Raw genomic sequence first — 17,512 nt, forward strand, 5'->3', positions numbered from 1 at the left:
GGAATGTGATATCAAGTGGGCCTTGACCAAAAGTCAGGTGGGCCTTGACCAAAAAGGTCAATGATAAGGTCCATCATTTTATGAGTTGGGGAGGCAGAACTCATAAAATGGGACTCAAGGTGAGTCGGGCATCTATTTTGTGTCATTTCCTCCTCTTTTTTTTTTAATTATAAACTGAATATTTGCAATCTAATGAGCCTGTACATCCAAAACTGCAGGCAACATGAAGCTGCCATAGGCAATGGAAAAGAGAGCTTAACCAGTAAGGCATAGGGAAATTAAAAAAAAAAAAAACCAAATCACAATTATAGATGCGTTTACAAATGCATATGCATTATGGAATTAGGAGCCTAAATGCTAATTAAAGTGTTAGTAAAGTTAAATCAGTCTCACATGGATCAAGAGTCAAAAATTCAAATACCACAACCTGCCGTACAAACCGTCGGTAAATCTCACATGCAGCAGCGGCCAGGACAACCGCCAGTAAATCCCGCATGCAGCGGCGGCCTGCACAACCGCCAGTAAAGGGAACACGACTGCCGGTAAAGCCTTTACCAACTGAGGCTTTACCGGCTGTTAGCAAACTGCGGGCAAAGGCTATGCCGGCGGTTTTCGGGGACCACCGGCAAAGGCCAGTTTTCTGGTAGTGCTTGCAAGAAGAGACATCTAAAAGCCGTATTGCCAAGATGATTTCCCACTTAAACATTCATCCATACTGTGTTGAATCAGTGGCCTTGAATATTGATTATATAGCAAATAAAGCCCATGAATCAGGAAAGAAGATTGAACAGATTGTATCTGAGTTTGAGATTTTAGTATTGATTAGAGAAGAAGACGAAGAAGAAGAGGAAGAAGAAGAAGAGACACTGGATAGTGCAGTACCAGCATTAAGATCTTCAGTAGAAGGCTTGAAGAGGATGAGTTTCAACAAAGGAGAGTCAGACGAGATCAAGTGTACAATTTGTCTGGATGAATTCTCTATAGGGAAGGAGGTCATATGTATGCCATGCTCACATATTTTTGATAGTGAATGCATAATTCAATGGTTGGAGATGAACCATGTGTGCCCGATTTGCCAATTCAAGATGCCGCCTCAACAGTTTGAAGAGATTTGATAATTTTATTTGTTCTTTTTACCTCCATAGCTAAGCATGCAGGAAGTCTTTAAAAATCGACTCTACCGAAAATCAGATGAAGGAATGACTGTGGTTTTGCAAAGAGTGAGTCTTCAAAAATGGATTATTAAAAAAGCAATTCTTTTAAGTTGTGGAATGGGCTCATTGTACAGGTGTTTTGAAAGATTTTTTATTTTTTATTTTTTGGTTATATTTTTTTCACTATTTTTTTAAAGAAGGCTTTTATCAATAAAATGGTTCTATTTTTAGATTTATCTGATTATATCAGTCTGATCAGATAGACTACATTTGTGTGAGATGGGGTTATATAGTCCAAGCTCAGCCCAAAGTTGCTTGGTCTTTTATTTTTTTAGTAAAGCAACCGGGCAATACTCTCAGTAGGCTCAGCCCTAAATTTTTGGTCTGTTATACCAAAGCCTGCCCGAAATACTTAACCAGCCCATAAGCCCATAGGTTGGCCCAGCCAATTGACCGTAGGTTCCTTTGAAGAGATGGGTCACACATTCAATCCGTCTATCATGTGTGCCCCTCATTTTCTCCAAACCTTAGTATCATCCAAAAATCAGGTTGCCCAAGCAGTGCAAAAACCTGTTTAAAACCTTTAAAATTACGGATGGCCTACCTCAGTTTTGAAATGCCCTGATTTGAAGTGCCCAGTCATGGTGGTGGAACCCATCTTCTGAATGGATTAGATGGTTTATAAGAAAGAAAGTCGTTCCCAGAAAGAAGATGGAAATTTTTAATGGTGAGAAACTCATCCAAACTCTCTCATGTTGTGTGAACAACATAGGTTTTGTATCAAACTGATTTTTGGTTAGTAGTGAGTGAACTTGAAGGGGCACCTTATGGACGGATCGGATGTTATAACTACAACACGGTGGGCCCCACACACTGAAGGGTAGAATAAGGTTGTTAGACAAATTTTGCAGAGGAAGCGGTCGACAGAATATGATAAGAGAGTATATCGACATACGGTACATCCACCACCAACCGTTACTGCGGTCCTCTACAACACGTGAGGCATCCACCACGTCCATCTGGCTCTATCCTCAATTACAGGATGGGGCAGAAAATCAGTGAAATACACAACCTAGGTGCACTGATGGGTTGGGATGCCACCCATGGGTTTGTGTGGGGTCACCATGGTGAATATCATCAACAAACGTTGATGAAGCGAAAATACAAATAGGGCTCCAAGAAAAGGTCCCATGCATGTGCAATCCATTAGCATGTGATGCACGTGCATGATCAGGGCCATTCGTCCATCCGTCTCTGCCTTGCATGTTAGCTAACCCAGAAAATAAGCTATCTGCTCATCCCATGGGTTGTGTGTGCCCCATAAAGGGTGCGCTCCATCGGTACCAACACCACAGTAAACTTATGGTGACACCAGGCAGATGTGGGGTCCATGTTATGATGTATTCACACCATCCAACTCATCTATCAGATGCGTCACCTCAGAAAAAGCTTAGGACCAAAACTGAGCCTGATTTGAAACTAAGGTAGGCCACAAGAAGGTGAGTCTAGTTCTTATCTTCATTTGTTATTATTATTATTTTTTCCTTTTGTTTAAATCCATTTTATCAATGTCATTGATTCTTTTCGAACAACCTTATGTGTCGCATAACTAGAGAAGTTGGTTCTTTGGGTAAATTTTCTTCTTACTCTATAAATTAATTCAATAGTGATTAATTATGGAAGTTTCATGCTTTCATCAGCTAACTAATCAAACAGCCTTGCCGTTAGACGTGGTCCGAATTGGTCATGGCCAGGTGTTGGACCCGAAATGTAGGTAAGTGGAGCAGCCATTCTAAGTTGCACAACACCCAGTCTGACCTCTCCCACATAAGGGATCTCCCCAGGTGGTTGTTACTCCATGTAAAACTTGCTGCCCGTAAAACCAGCATCCAACAGCCTCGCTTGGCTGATGGCTTCAGCAAACTCTAACGAACCGCCCCACTTGATATGGACTGTCCATTATGAGGGGCCACACTTTGATGTGAGTCATCCATCATGTGAAGCTCACTCCGTCTATTATGTGGGCCCACCTTGATGCGGACCATTTATTGTGTGGGGCCCCACCTTCAATATGGATCGTACATCATGTGGGCCCACCTTTGATGTCAATTGACCATCATGTGGGCTCGCCTTCAATGACCATCGTCCATCATATGGGTCCCACTTTTGATGTGGACTAACCATCAATTGGGACCCACTTGATGTGCATGTTTCATCTTGCTAGGCCACACTTTAATGCAGGCCATCTATCATGCGGGGCCTACCTTTGATGTCAATCGTTCATTATGTGGGCCCACCTTGATGTGGACCATACATCTTGTGGGGCCCCACGTTCAATATGAGTCATTCATCATGAGGGACCCACCTTTGATGTCCACCATCCATTATGTAGGTCCCACCTTTACTGTGGACCTTACATTGTGGAGGTCCCAACCTTCAGTATGGGCCATCATCATGTGGGCCCACACTTAATGTCAACCTTCTATCATGTGCTCCCACATTCAATATGCCCACCATTCATCAAGTAAGGCCTACTCTTTTTTTTTCTTTTTTATCTTACATGGATCATGCATCATGTGGGGCCACACTTTGATAGAGGTCATCCATCATGTGGGGCTCACCTTTAATGTGACTACGCATTTTGTGGGCCCACCTTTGATGTGGACCATTCATCATGTGGGCTTACCTCAAAGAGATTGTAAAGTGAAGAGAAGAGGGTAAAATGGGAACTACCTGAAAATTTTAAGGATAAACTCGTCGAAAAATTAGTGCTAAACGTGTACTGGTTTTAGTCAAATAAGCTCCTTTTCAAAGAAATTGGAATTAATTTGGTTACTTTGTAAACAAATAAGTTTTCTAATTAGGCTTTTACTAAAAAATCTAAAAGCTTTCGTTTTTTGTTATATAGAAATAAACAAATAAACTTTTATTTGAGGGATGCCAAACCAACCTTCCTTTAATCGATCCAAACTTGCCTCAGCCTAAGCCCAAGCCAAATTAATAAAATAGGCTTAAATTTTATACTCAGATCATGCGCCCTAGTATTTCACCAAAACCCGTCCTGAGCTGCCAAGTTCGCAATCCCAATGAGCCATACTGGCACATTGACAACCCAGCAACAATCCTAACAATCACTTGAAAAAAAAGAAAAAAAGAAAAAGAAGAAGAAAAACAAAGCTTAAATCAAATAAAATATTAAATATATCAGTAAAAGTTTGACAACAATGATGACAGAAAAATCATCTCCTTGCATGTTCTGGTGTGTGGTACACCAGCCAATCCGCTTCCCTGCAAGTGGTGGGGTCCACCTGAAATTTTTATCTGTGTCATGTTTGGGACCATGCTCCACAATATAGTTACAAAACATATGGACGGCGTGGATATACAATACATACATCGAAGTGGGTCCTACAGTCAGGGTCGCACCCACATCAATGGTTCCGGGGTCGCAGCCGCACTCCACAGGACCACAACAACTACCATCCCCTCTTCTCTTCTCTCATCAGGAGTCGTTTGGCACCCACAAAATCTTCGATTTCGTAAAATGTCGTCGAGAAGAGCTGCCGCTGCCGCTGCTCAAAAGGGTAAAACTCTCTCCTCTCCAGCTTCTATTGAAATTACCATTTCTGCCCTTGATTCTAAAATCATAGAGAACAAGATCCCTACTCCCGTCAAATTCAACCATTTGGTGAATGATCTATCCAATTCGATTCGAGCCGGTGCTTTTGTGAGGTTAGAGGTTGCAGTGGGCCTCTTCAATCGTATGGTCCGCACGCAGCCGCTGCCTTCAATCCAGACCTTTAATCGCCTGTTAACTACTATTGCTAAAATGAAACACTATTCGACCGTGATTTCTTTGCATCGAGAAATGAATCGGTTAGGGATCCCATCCGATATCTATACTTGGAGCATTCTTCTCAATTGTTTCTGCCGCTTGAATGGTGTCGGTTTCGGTTTCGCTGTTCTCAGCAACATCCTGAAACGTGGCCATGAGCCAGATGCTGCGACTCTGGCTACTTTTATTAAGGGGTTTTGTATGGAAGGGCGGATTGGGGAAGCGAGTAGTTTCTTTCTGAAGACGGTAGAAATGGGATATCCTTATAATGTGGTGTCATTCGGGACACTAATCGACGGTCTTTGCAAGTCGGGGAACAATGCAATGGCTCTTGGGTTGCTTCGGAAAATGGAGAAGGGAGTGGGTAAATGTAGTCCTGACCTTACTATTTATAACACAATCATCGGCAGTCTATGCAAAGATGGGCTCACAAAGGAGGCCCTTAACCTCTTCTCAGAAATGGTTGGTAAAGGGATTTGGCCGGATGTTTTCACTTACAATTCTTTAATTCATGGACTATGCAATTTGGGGCAGTGGAAAGAAGCAATGAGTCTGTTTGAGGAAATGTCGAATCGAGGAATCTCACCCGATGTGACAACCTTCAACATACTGGTGAATGCTCTTTGCAAAGAAGGAATGGTTAAAGAAGCCCATGGATTACTAGAATGGATGACCCAAAGAGGTGTGGAGCCTGATATAATCACATACAATGCATTGATGAATGGCTACTATTTTATTGGCCAAATGGATGCCGCCTTAAAGATATTTGATTATATGGTGTATAAAGGTCATAAGCCTAGTGTCGTGACTTATAGCATGTTAATCAACGGCTATTGCAAGAAGCAGATGGTAGACGAGGCTATGTGGCTTTTCCGAGAAATGACTTGCAAGGGATTGAAGCCCAATGTTGTTACTTACAACACTCTTATAGGTGGGCTATACCGGGTACGGAGAATTGTGGCTGCACAAGAGCTCTTCAATGAGATGAAAGCTCATGGACAATGTCCGAATCTCATCACATACACCATTTTGATGGATGGGCTGTGTAAAAGTGAGCGTCCTGTTGAGGCAATGAAACTACTTAATGAGATGCAAATTAGAGGAATTCAACCAGATAATAAAGTTATTGATGTCCTTATCAATGGGATGTGCGAAGCTAGGGAACTTAAATATGCGAAGGAGCTTTTCAGTTGGGCCTCCACCACGGGCTTGGGGAATGATGTTAGGACATATAACACGTTAATCAATGGGCTCTGTAAAGAAGGGCTTTTGGAGGAAGCTAATGGATTGTTCTTGCAAATGGAAGAGAAGGGTTTCCAACCAGACAATTTCACCTTCAATGCTTTAATTAGGGGCTTTCTACAAAAGAATGAGACCCTCAAGGCAATGCAACTTCTCGGGGAAATGGCTAAAAGACATTTTTCTGTGGATGCATCCACCGCAACTATGTTAGTGGGCTTGCTCACAGAGGAGGAAAAAGGTCAAGAATACTTGGGAATGTTTCATAAATTTGTGCCCTATGGAGAAGGTGAGGCGATTTGGTGAACATCGATTCAACATCGACTCTCTCTCTCTCTCTCTCTCTCTCTCTCTCTCTCTCTCTCTCTCCATAACGGCCCATACCATAATTTTAACAATAGTATCTGTTATGACCATTGTTACCGTTAGGGAATACCTTGCTTGTAAGAGGTTGATACACATTCAACTCCTCTCGTGTCCCTTTGAGTTTCTAGTAATATTCACCTAGCGATTTATCTCCTTGTTGGAAAGTAAAAAACCTCTTCAAATAATTGGTGTGGATTGAGTGATGTTTTTATTTTTATGAATCCATCTCTCATGGATAGAGATGTACACGAGTCGAGTTAGCTCGGTTAGCTCGCTTGACTCGACTCGGAAAAGCTCGACTCGCCTCGGCTAGAAATTGGGTTCGGACCGAGTCAAGTTGGTTTTTGGAGCTTGAAAAAATTTCAAGCCGAGTTCGAGCTTGCCCGAGCTCGACTCGACTCGGATCAAACCTCAACTCGAATCGACTCGGGTCGATTCTGCTCGATGACTCAGTTATTTTGATGTTGATGCTGCTCGACAAGTGTTTGATGAAATGACTCAGCAAAGTGTTGTTTCGGGTGCATACATTCTCCGCGGGATCAGCTGGTGGCGAGGAAGGAATGGATACGAAACAAATCACTAAAAAAAAAAACTTTACATTATAAGATTGCCCTCATATCTTGATTTTGATGTTGCTCGCTGAGTGTTTGATGAAATACCTGTAAAGTGTTGTTACTGTTTTGCATTATGTGTGAATTTGAAGATGCACCCTATGTGTTTAAGAAAATGTCGCACAGGCTCGAACTGGCCCGCACTATTGACCAAATCGAGCCGAGCTAGCCAATCAGGCTCAAGAAACGAGCCGAGCCGAGTTTCAACTGGGGTTAGCTACTGGTGGAACTGAGCTGAGCTGAGCTGTGCCAAGCTCAACTCGGTTTGACTCATGTACAACTCTACTCATGGAGAATTCTAAACCTTATTTGCCATATCTAGAAACATCTCTAACAACATTTCCATACTATTCTACAAGCACGTCACAATCTGAGCATTGTCCTAAATCCATTCATCATATTTACTTCTTTTCATCCCATTTCTCCTATTGTTCCCCTTGGCTGTTAAGACTTGTATAGATTTAGAATACTGACCATTTAACTTGATAGTGGATATTTGAACCCTCAAAAAGTTAGATGGATTTATGAACCTGATTTTTGCGTAGCCTTCATCTCCATTACAAATAGAGGCAATAAAAAACCAGAAGAAATGGATGTACAATGCTTATAGAAGTAAGGGCTAATGCTTCTAGAAACTTGAATGCTTCAGCCACACAATCCAACACAATGCATACACAATATAGGATGCACCAATCAGCCCATGCGCCTCAACCAAATACTAGAAAGAACTACGATCACGTACACATCACCAACACCATTCACACATAGGCCATTGAAGAGGCAAGTGCACTAGAAATAACCCCAAGTTTCTTAAAAAGCTATGAACACAAGATAACATGAAAGAAAGGAATAGAAGGTTTTTGATAGATAAGGGAAAAGAAAGTGATTGGAACTTAATCGATTACTACTCTAATACCATCTAGTTTGATGTAAGAGAGAAGAGAAAGTGGAAAAGAGAGGAGAGAAAATAAAACAATGTTTGGATCCAAATTTGGGACCTCCCTTTGGAATTTTGGATAAACAAAGTGTTCACAGAAATTGAGCTTGTATTGAAATGGTAGTGGAGATTGATCTACTGTTCGAATATTGTGAGAAAATTTGTTTTGCTAGGATCTAAATAAGGAAGAAAAAACTGCAAATGGTGCCGAAAAATATTCGAATTAGAGTTGAAAATGATAGCATTTTTGTAAAGTTGCAGAAGGAATCTCAGGAGTTTGTTATAGGTGTAGAGGAAGATAGCTCGAGCTCGTCGTTGATGGTGAATCAGGATGTCGAAGATGATGGAATGATAAATCATTGTGCTGTAAGTCCCTCATTGATGGGCAGAAAGGTAGGGGGAATAAAAGAGAAGAGGTGTTGATGCGTGGCAGTAATCAGGGTTGTACATGAACCAAGTTAGCTCGGTTAGCTCGCTCGACTCGACTCGAAAAAGCTCGATTCGAAACTGAGTTCGACCCGAGTCGAGCTGATTTTTTAGCTCGAAAAAATTTCGAACCGAATTCAAGCTTGCCCGAGCTCGACTCGACTCGGATCGAACCCCAACTCAAATCGAACTCAGATCGAACCAGTTAGATGACTCGGTTACTTTAATATTGATGTTGCTCACCAAGTGTTTGATGAAATGACTCAATAAAGTGTCGGCTGGTGGCAAGGAAGGTATGTATATGAAACAAATACCATTAATGCGGGCCTCTCATCGCATGTGGAAGGTGTCTTGCGAGTGGTTCTGTTAACACAACTAGGAGCCACACGCGTGGTTTGCTTCACATAGATAGGAGAAAGTTTAAGTGATGGCACGTGCTTGAAATTAATATATAACGATATGGTGGTTTGTCTCTTTCTATTCTTTTTCGACTTCAGATTGCTAAGAGAAAGAGAATATCTTCAGAAGCAATTGAACGTTTCCATCTCCAAATTATTGGAGGATTAGATAGAGTTTGGAGAGTGCAATGGGGTCTACATTGAGCAGCAGTCAGTTAAAAGTTTTGACCAAGCGATGATGATTCGTAAAGGTATAGTGTCGTCAGAGTTAGATCTACAGAGGCAAGAGGAAGATGAAGAGGCATTGATAGGGAGTTTCGCTAGGGTTGATTCAACAGTTTCTCATGAGGTGAAGAAGAAAGAGAGGAGCTCAACAAAGAGAAGGGCAAGCGTAGTTTCTCTATCAAGATAATAAGTTGGAACGTGCATCATCTGGGGTGTCCATAAAAGAGGGTACAAATTAGGTATAATTGTAAACAATACAAGCCTTAGATGGTAGCTTCCAGGCAAGGTATTTCATATAGGTAATGGTGGCTGTAACTGTCACCACCATTACCAATATGGGCATAGGCGTTAATGGCCGATACTAGGGGCATAACGACCGTTACGACCCCCGTAACGGCTGAATTTTTTATTTTATTTTTCCTGAAAAGTTATAGAATAATATTTAAACAATTTAGAATAATATAAACATTCCAATTATGTATTCATTTTTTAAAACATGTTTTTGATAGCATAACGGTCTACTCTTTGGTGAGAGTGTTGTATCTGGTTGTTTGGTGAAATTATGAACATGGTTACGTGTGTCTAATATTTACTCCTCATAATCAAGCATTAGAACTAGAAATCGAAAAAAGGCAGAAATACAAATTTATTTATTTTTTGAAAAAAATGACCCTCGGAGCTTTTTATTCACCTAAATTGCTTCGATCTATGATTTTAATCCTAAAAAATATAGTAAGAGTGGTGGAAATCTGTTGTTGAATAATATAAGATTTGAAAGAAAGTTACGAAGTTAGAAGAGAAGGCACTTGTGTTTGGGAGGAGGGTTAATGCTAATTATGGCGGCGATGTCTAACCTACAAGTCTACTACATGCCCTTATTTAAGTATCCGAAAGTGGTGGTGGAGAAGCTTGAAAAAATTAGGCGGGATTTCCTGTGGAAGGGGGCAAAACAAAAGCATAAGTTTCATCTTATGAAGTGGGATGAAGTGTGTTAGCTATGGGATCAAGGAGGAGCCGGTCTTAGGCTCTTGGGAGAGATGAATTTAGCGTTATTGGGTAAGTGGGTGTGGAGGTTTGGTATCGAAGATGATACTTTATGGAGAGAAGTGGTGGGAAGAAAGTATGGGTTTCAAAAAGGTTCTTGGTGGATTAAGGGATCATTGTTGTATCGGGCATTGTTTCTTTGGAAAGCGGTGGCCTTGCTAAAAAATTAGGTTTGGGAAGGAGTGGGGGTTTCTTTGGGTAATGGTGAGGGGTTCAGATTTTGGGAGGATGTTTAGCTACATGATAAAAAATTGAGGGAGTTGCTCCCCCTTTTAGCAGGGATTTTGCAAGAGGTTAACTTGTGAGTGGCAAGGTGCTATTCTTTCCAAGGAGATGAAGTTATTTGGGCTCCTCCTTGTAGGAGAAACTTAAATGAGGAACCTGTAGAGGAGTTGTTGAGATTGTTGGAAATGTTGTGCTAGGCGTGCCCTTTGGTCTTACAAAGAGATTTGATGTGGTGATTAGAAGAAAAGTCCAGCAAGTTTTCAGTTAAATCTATCTACCAAATGATCAGTTGCAGGTTAAATGTCAACGGGGTTAGTCACACAGCTTAATCTTTGGAGATATGGCACTCCTCTGAAGATGGCTGCTAGCTTGGCTAGTGTGAACTGTGAAGTAACAAAGTGCCTACAGTCGACAATTTGTGCAAGAGAAAAATGATTCTTCTAAATGTTTTTTATGTGTTACCAGGATGAGGAATCAGTGAATCGTCTTTTCATTCATTGCATAGTTGTAAAGAAAGTATGGGAGGGATTTCTTGGCATGTTCGGTTCTCGGTGGGTCATGCCGTGTTCCATAGACTCTTTCTTTTTGTCTTGGTATGGTGGGGGTAAAGGGTAGATCAACATGGCTAAAGACAAAAAATGTTTCATTTTTTTTATTAATACATTGAGCTATACTTGAATTAAAAAAAAAAAAAAAAATTTGTTGAATTTGTGATGGTAAAATAGTGTGGGGTTTCTTTCATTTCTGCCTGATTTCTGAGAATGAGGATTCTTTTGTTGACTTTGAATGAAATCTGATTGAACATGGGGACTTGGTTCATCTTAATTTCTGGTTTTTGGTTGATATGATTGCATGGTGGAAAAAAGAACATGGTTATGTGAATAAAAATGCAATAATAAAATAAGTGCAATGTGCATGTGTGTGTGCATCATAGCTATCAAAATCATTCACCTAGGCATTTCAATGGTTGCACAACTACTAGGTGTATACTGTCCTGGTGGCCTAATAGAATCATGTACAAAATTCATTACCTTGGAATGTCAATTTATATGACAAATTAAAGAAATATGCACGTTTCCCTTGGGATTTGCAAGCTAGCCTCGGGCCAAGAATTCAAGAACTAGCCTTTTTCTGGATTTGGCTTGATAACTTGATAGGATTGTATTCATTAGCTGATTCTCTCTCTTTTATTTTTTTAACTGAAATGGTTTTTTTTTCTTTTTTATTCTTAACTCATCTTTTTTTGGAAACCAGTCAAGGCAGAAGTTGGAAATTGAGGATCTTTGCTTATTTGAATCCTCTGTTTTGATGTACCCCATGGCTTATTTTCCCATTTTTGGATTCCACTTCTATATCCCTCTGTCACCTCTATAGCTAGCTGTAGACACTTTATCAACATCTCATTAGTTTATATATATATATATATATATATATATATATATATATCAATTTCTTCATCCTCAACTTCACCTAATCTTGTGCTATTTACATGTGCTCAAGTTTTTGATGTGTTTGTTTATCTCTATGTCAGAAAGATGATCTTAGAGAAGTGCCATAGCCAAGCTGTTGGAGCCATCCCATCAAAACCATCTCTTTCACATAGAGACCAACAAAGAGATCTCATTGAGAACGATCCTGACTTTTCTTTTAACCATTTTATGGAATCTGGATTTGATAGCCTTGGAGAAACCTTCTCTAGCATTTGAAGAAGCTGCAAAAATTCATCAAACTCTTCATCAGCCAGATTTCTTCTACAACATGGAGTCCAAGTGACTACTTCATCCCTCACCGAAAAACTACTACTACCATCCCCCAAGCTAAAACCTATACCTTCCCACACTCTTATCTTTTAGTGACACCACCGATTTCCATAGATATGAAGATCGATACAACGAGGATGCTTTAGTCCACCGCCCCCCTTCCTCCACCCCATATTTTCTTGTTAAGACCTCTCTCCATTTGGTGTCCCTTCCTCTACCCCATATCCCTCACCGGTTTCTTTAACTTTCTTCTTCTTCTTTCTCATACATTAAGGAAAAGGATCACATATTTGTCAACTCTTGCTCCTATACATCTGACGACAAGCAGAAAACATGTTAATGGCCAATATTGCACAGACAACAATCTGTAATACATCAATTCAGCCAACAAATTCAACTCGGGGCCTAACAAGTAGATTCCAGCCTTTTAATTATGACCTGCATTGTTTGCATGCTGACTACGACCATTGGTTCACAGCTCGTAAATAGCAACTGTTGAGACAAAACTGATACATTGGGTAGGCCGGTAGGCTTAGTTCAATTTAATCATTTGGTTCAGCAATGCAGCTCACTCCAGTTTGCTAAAAATGCCCAATCAAGCATGATGTTCACAAAAATGTCCTTGAAACTTTAAACGGGCTAGGCCGTACCAGGTTCGGGCGGGGCTAACTGGCTCTTATATTAAGCCCAAGCCAGGCCTAATTAATAAACAGGCTTAAATATAGGTCATGCCTCACAGGTCTAGTATTCAGCCCAAGCCCAGTCTAAAGCTGGCCACGCCTGAAGCCCAATGGATAAAATTTATCTGTGGTATGTGGGCCCACCATGATATCTTTTGCCTATGTTAATTTGGACATAAGTTTGAAATGAGGTTGTAACACCCCGGATTTTTGCCAACTTGGAGTTAACGTACTTAGGCAATGGGTCGATCTAACACCGTAATTACTTCTCAAAAACTCAATCCCAAAGTCTCAAATCCCCTTTCAACCCATTTCCTTCAAAATCTCCCATTTCCTTCAAAAATCTCACCTTTCACCATCTTATTCTTCAAATTTTTCTAAGTACTTTCATATTAGATACTAATCCTAAAGTTTAAATGATGAAGAACAATACTTAAACTAAAACTTACTGTAATGGTAAATACGTAAATAAAATGGGCTTTTGATTATTAACCTTTTGGAATATTACGAAATAAATAGATTATTTGGATAGATTAATTTCTCCTACCCCAAAATCATATATTGCACGTCAAATAACTCATTCTGGTTTACAAATGAGACTCGATAATGCCTCGACGGACTCGAGGGCCCAAACAACACAATTCGGGGGGACCCGGGGTGGGTTCCGCATGTATCCAGCACCCCCGGGGGGGAGGACATCGCCCCTGGGGCGAGCCATCGCCCCAGAGTCCAGCGACCGGCGAGGGGCTCGCCGGTTTGGCGAGGCCTCGCCGCCAAGCGGGCCTGGCACGGCCGCAGCGGGCCGACGGCCTGTTTTCGGCAGAAAAATTCTGCGACTTTCGTCCAACTTTGAAAAGTCATATTTCCCTCGTTATAACTCCGATTTAGGTGATTCAAAAGCCATATTGAAGCTTGATAAGTCTAGTTTCATATAAAAATAAGTAAAAAATATAATAAAATACTTAATATAGTTAAATATAGGTCGTTGTGACAACTGTCCGAAAATCATTAGTTTGGACAACTGCTGCTTCTGGAATTTTTAGAATTTTTCTACAAAACGAAATCTAATGAAATTTGGTAGGGATGAAGTGGACTTGATGATGAACTATTAGAAAAATAATTAAAATAATATACCAACTAAAAGTGCCAGAAAGGGGCGTAGAACTGCCCTAAGACCTTATTCTATCGTAATTAGGGCACGATTTAGTTAAGTGCTAAACTGAACAATCAATAGAATTAGCTCGAACTACTTTAAATATGAACTACAAGACTCAAAATGTGTAGAATCATTAACGCTACATTATCTTGAAACTTAGGATCCATCTCAAAACCCAGTTGCTCTCGGGAGCACCTTGAAACTTCGTATTGGACCTAGATCGCACGTCGAAAGTCCGATAACCGTAAAACTATACAGTTATGACCGCAATACTGAACTTGACAACCCCCTCGGAAATCAAGTCTTAATTGTGTCTAGAAATGCACAACTTGAGCCCGGAGCGAAGAGTGTGAGAAACGTGAAAATATTTAGAAATAAAAATCCGAATTTAAGTAATCTGAGTCGCGTCGCTTGTGGGCCAAATATAAGGATTCAGACCATCATAATTTGACCCAAATACACCCTCGGATCAGGAGAAATGTCCCATACATGTCGATGTGCTTGTGGCCCTGATCGAGTGACCGTGACCGTTGAACTGAAACTGGTCCGCCACGGCTGATCTATAAATCTGATCGGAACGAAAACTTAGCCTGACCTAGATCCATGGTCAGGGAGCTTAAGTCCGACCGCACATGGAAAAGGGGCCACCAGAAGTGCTCCGTTGGACCGGAACAGTCCATATTTGGAAATAACCTAAGTAAACCTTGGCCCTGGGGCCATTCCCATCAAACCTGGGCCTATATAAGGACCTTAAACACTCCCTCTCATATGCCATACGAATTTTGCAAACCCTAAGGGAAAGAAGAGAGAAAAGAGAAGAAGAAAGTGAGGAAGAGAGAGAGAGAGAGTGAGAGATAGATGTTGGGATCTTTCCCTGACGCTCCACGTGCTTAGCCACCACTCCTGTGTCCCTATACGGGCGATACCAATCCCATTCTTAAGTAAGAAAACCTAACCCTAATCTGTTTTAGGGTTTCAAATAGTGTAAGTGATGAAATAGCTAACCTAATTTATGCTATAGGTTGCCAATCTGCCGTAGACAAAGACTTAGCTTTAAAGCTGAGTTCGTTACGAGTCTACCGGCGAAAGGTGCAGACTCTAAATGTATAAGTTATGGTTTTCAAGGCTTTCAATGTCGGTTAATGGTTTATTACTGATGTGGGTGCTATTTCACATGCCAAATGCGATGTTTGTTTCGTGTTTCTGATATATATGAACTATATTGAGTTTAGTGTATTCCATGTATATGTAAAAAGTATCGTATACGTATGAAATTTGAACGTGTGTTTGCCATGATTAATTGTCGTATGTTTATGTTAGTTGTATGTGTAACAACTCCTTGGCGAAAGGATTTGCCTTAAGACGTGCTATCACCAACATACGTCTTGTATGTTGGAATGTGTAGTCTAAGTGTTTGTAGAAATGTCTGAATGATCAAGTGTGTAATAAATTATACGATATATGGGCGTTGAGAAGAGATTTTCAACTATCTTAACGATGTGTATGATTTCCTCCATGTAACTTACATTCTTTGTCTGTTTTACTTAGGGACTGCATGTGTAAATTCATGTTTTAAGTTGAAATCCATCAAATGCTCACATGCTTGTATGATTGGAATTGATGATCCTTTACTGTTCTGATTTGCTTGTATGATTATATGTTATAATTGAATGTGTTTGGGACTACGGAATAGGCCAGGCAATCGATAACAGGCTTTGAATAGGTGGCTGAGGTTGTTTCGCCACATAGGACGTGATCGATGAATCCGAGCCGTACTTGGGATGTCGGCAGTGGTTAGGCCACACGGAGTGCTTACACACTTCATGTCGGTCAACTCAACGTATGCTCGTACTAGTCGAGCTCGTCAAGTAACTCGATTGACCCGATGTATGTTCACCATGTATAGACGCTACTGCTTGAATCTAAGGTACCAAACTCACCAGTGAAAACCCCTTTAACCTTGGTACCTCGATCCGCTAAGACTCATGAGCCGGACATGGTGGTATGGGACACCGTAGTCAAGCTGTCGGTCTATGCTGCGGTGACGAGCCTCCCTATAGTGACCAGTGAGCAACCCAGACTCGTGAGCCGAATACGGTGGTATGGGACACTGTATTCGAGCTGTCGGCCTACACTGATAAGGTGACGAGCCCTTTGTAGTGACCTCGAGCGTACGCTAAGACTGCGTAGAGGCAACAAGCCCTTACGTAGCAACAGAAGTACGCTAGGCCAGCACTGATAAGGTGACGAGCCCTTTGCAGCGACCTAAAACCGTAACATCGTATGAGATTTACTAGGATTGACGACCCTAGATTGGATCATTGTTTAGGAATTGATATAAGGGAGGTACCTTAGATTCCCAATCCTGCTGTATGAGAGGGACTAATAATAACTCGGTAATCACGCTCATTACATCGCACTGCATGTGCCCCGGGTTGAAGAGCACAGAGGGAAGAAAGCATGCCGCGACCGTAAGATGGTGTCGCACGAGGGAGTGTAGGCGAGGGCATGCATCATGCTTACATTTTATCTTTGCATTAATAAGAGTATTTAGGAATGTCTGATATGTCTGCATTATCATTACTGCTTGACCGAATTGATAACATGTTAACCTTTGCTTTATTGTTCCACTGAGTTGATTACTCACTCCCACGTTACGAGACGGTGTTGTACATACCAACCAGACCCTGTTGTAGGTTGTAGGTTTAGATGATGGCGTAGCCTGCGAGGCGGAGTCAGATTTTGAGGACGATGAGGATGCTTTCTCATATATGCAGTATTTAGGCGGGTTCTCGTAGACCGTTCTGAATCGACGGGGCTTCAGGGTTTATGCTTGTAGAGGACTACCACTCTTTTGACATTTTGTATTTTGAATCAATACTTATAACTATTTGACCTGGCAATGCGTTCATGCTTTGGGGACCTACAATGACTTACATATTTTATACTCTAATTACAGTCTTCCACTTGCGTAAATTTAACTGTCCCTGGAGTATGATCTGCTGATTTAGCTTAATCTCATTCATGTTTTATGCACTAACATGGACAACATCAAATCATCATTATGTATATTGCATAAGTGATGTGTTGGAACTCGGGAGTTGGGTACCTGCTCGACCCCCGATTTTCAGGGCGTTACAGAGGTGGATCTAAAACTCAAGTGGGAAATAGCAAAGAGAATAGTAGGGATCAAGCTGTCACCATTGAAACCTTGTCGGAGCCACAGATGTTCTGGATCAGATTAATGTTTGTGTCTTCAGTTCATCTTAAGAATAATTTCCTGAACAGTTTGATGGCATTTTTATGTCATGGCAAGCCTCGGGAAGGTTTCAACGGCCTGTGGCTCATATCTAGACGTTACCTGGCAAAAGCCCAACATGGCTTTTGATTCTCAAACATATAACGATGCATAGAACTTGTGCAGATAGTTCACGGCACTGCCCTAAGAGTCATGCC

General features: G+C 41.1%; 2 protein-coding genes across 2 annotated transcripts in view; both read left to right on the top strand.

The window, feature by feature from the left end:
* LOC131249016 (uncharacterized) overlaps positions 1 to 17,512 on the top strand; it is a 127,383-nt gene that overhangs the window by 40,448 nt on the left and 69,423 nt on the right. The window lies entirely within an intron of this gene.
* On the top strand, positions 4,596 to 6,797 carry LOC131249013 (pentatricopeptide repeat-containing protein At1g63330-like). The gene has a single exon (XM_058249572.1). The coding sequence runs from the start codon at positions 4,699 to 4,701 to the stop codon at positions 6,532 to 6,534; it is 1,836 nt and encodes a 611-aa protein (XP_058105555.1). The 5' UTR covers positions 4,596 to 4,698; the 3' UTR covers positions 6,535 to 6,797.

The sequence above is a fragment of the Magnolia sinica genome, chromosome 6 (genome assembly GCF_029962835.1).
Source record: "Magnolia sinica isolate HGM2019 chromosome 6, MsV1, whole genome shotgun sequence".
Classification (NCBI taxonomy): domain Eukaryota; kingdom Viridiplantae; phylum Streptophyta; class Magnoliopsida; order Magnoliales; family Magnoliaceae; genus Magnolia; species Magnolia sinica.

Coding starts and splice junctions, on each gene's coding strand:
- LOC131249013 (XM_058249572.1), top strand. CDS start 4,699: ATGTCGTCGAGAAGAGCTGCCGCTGCCGCTGCTCAAAAGGGTAAAACT.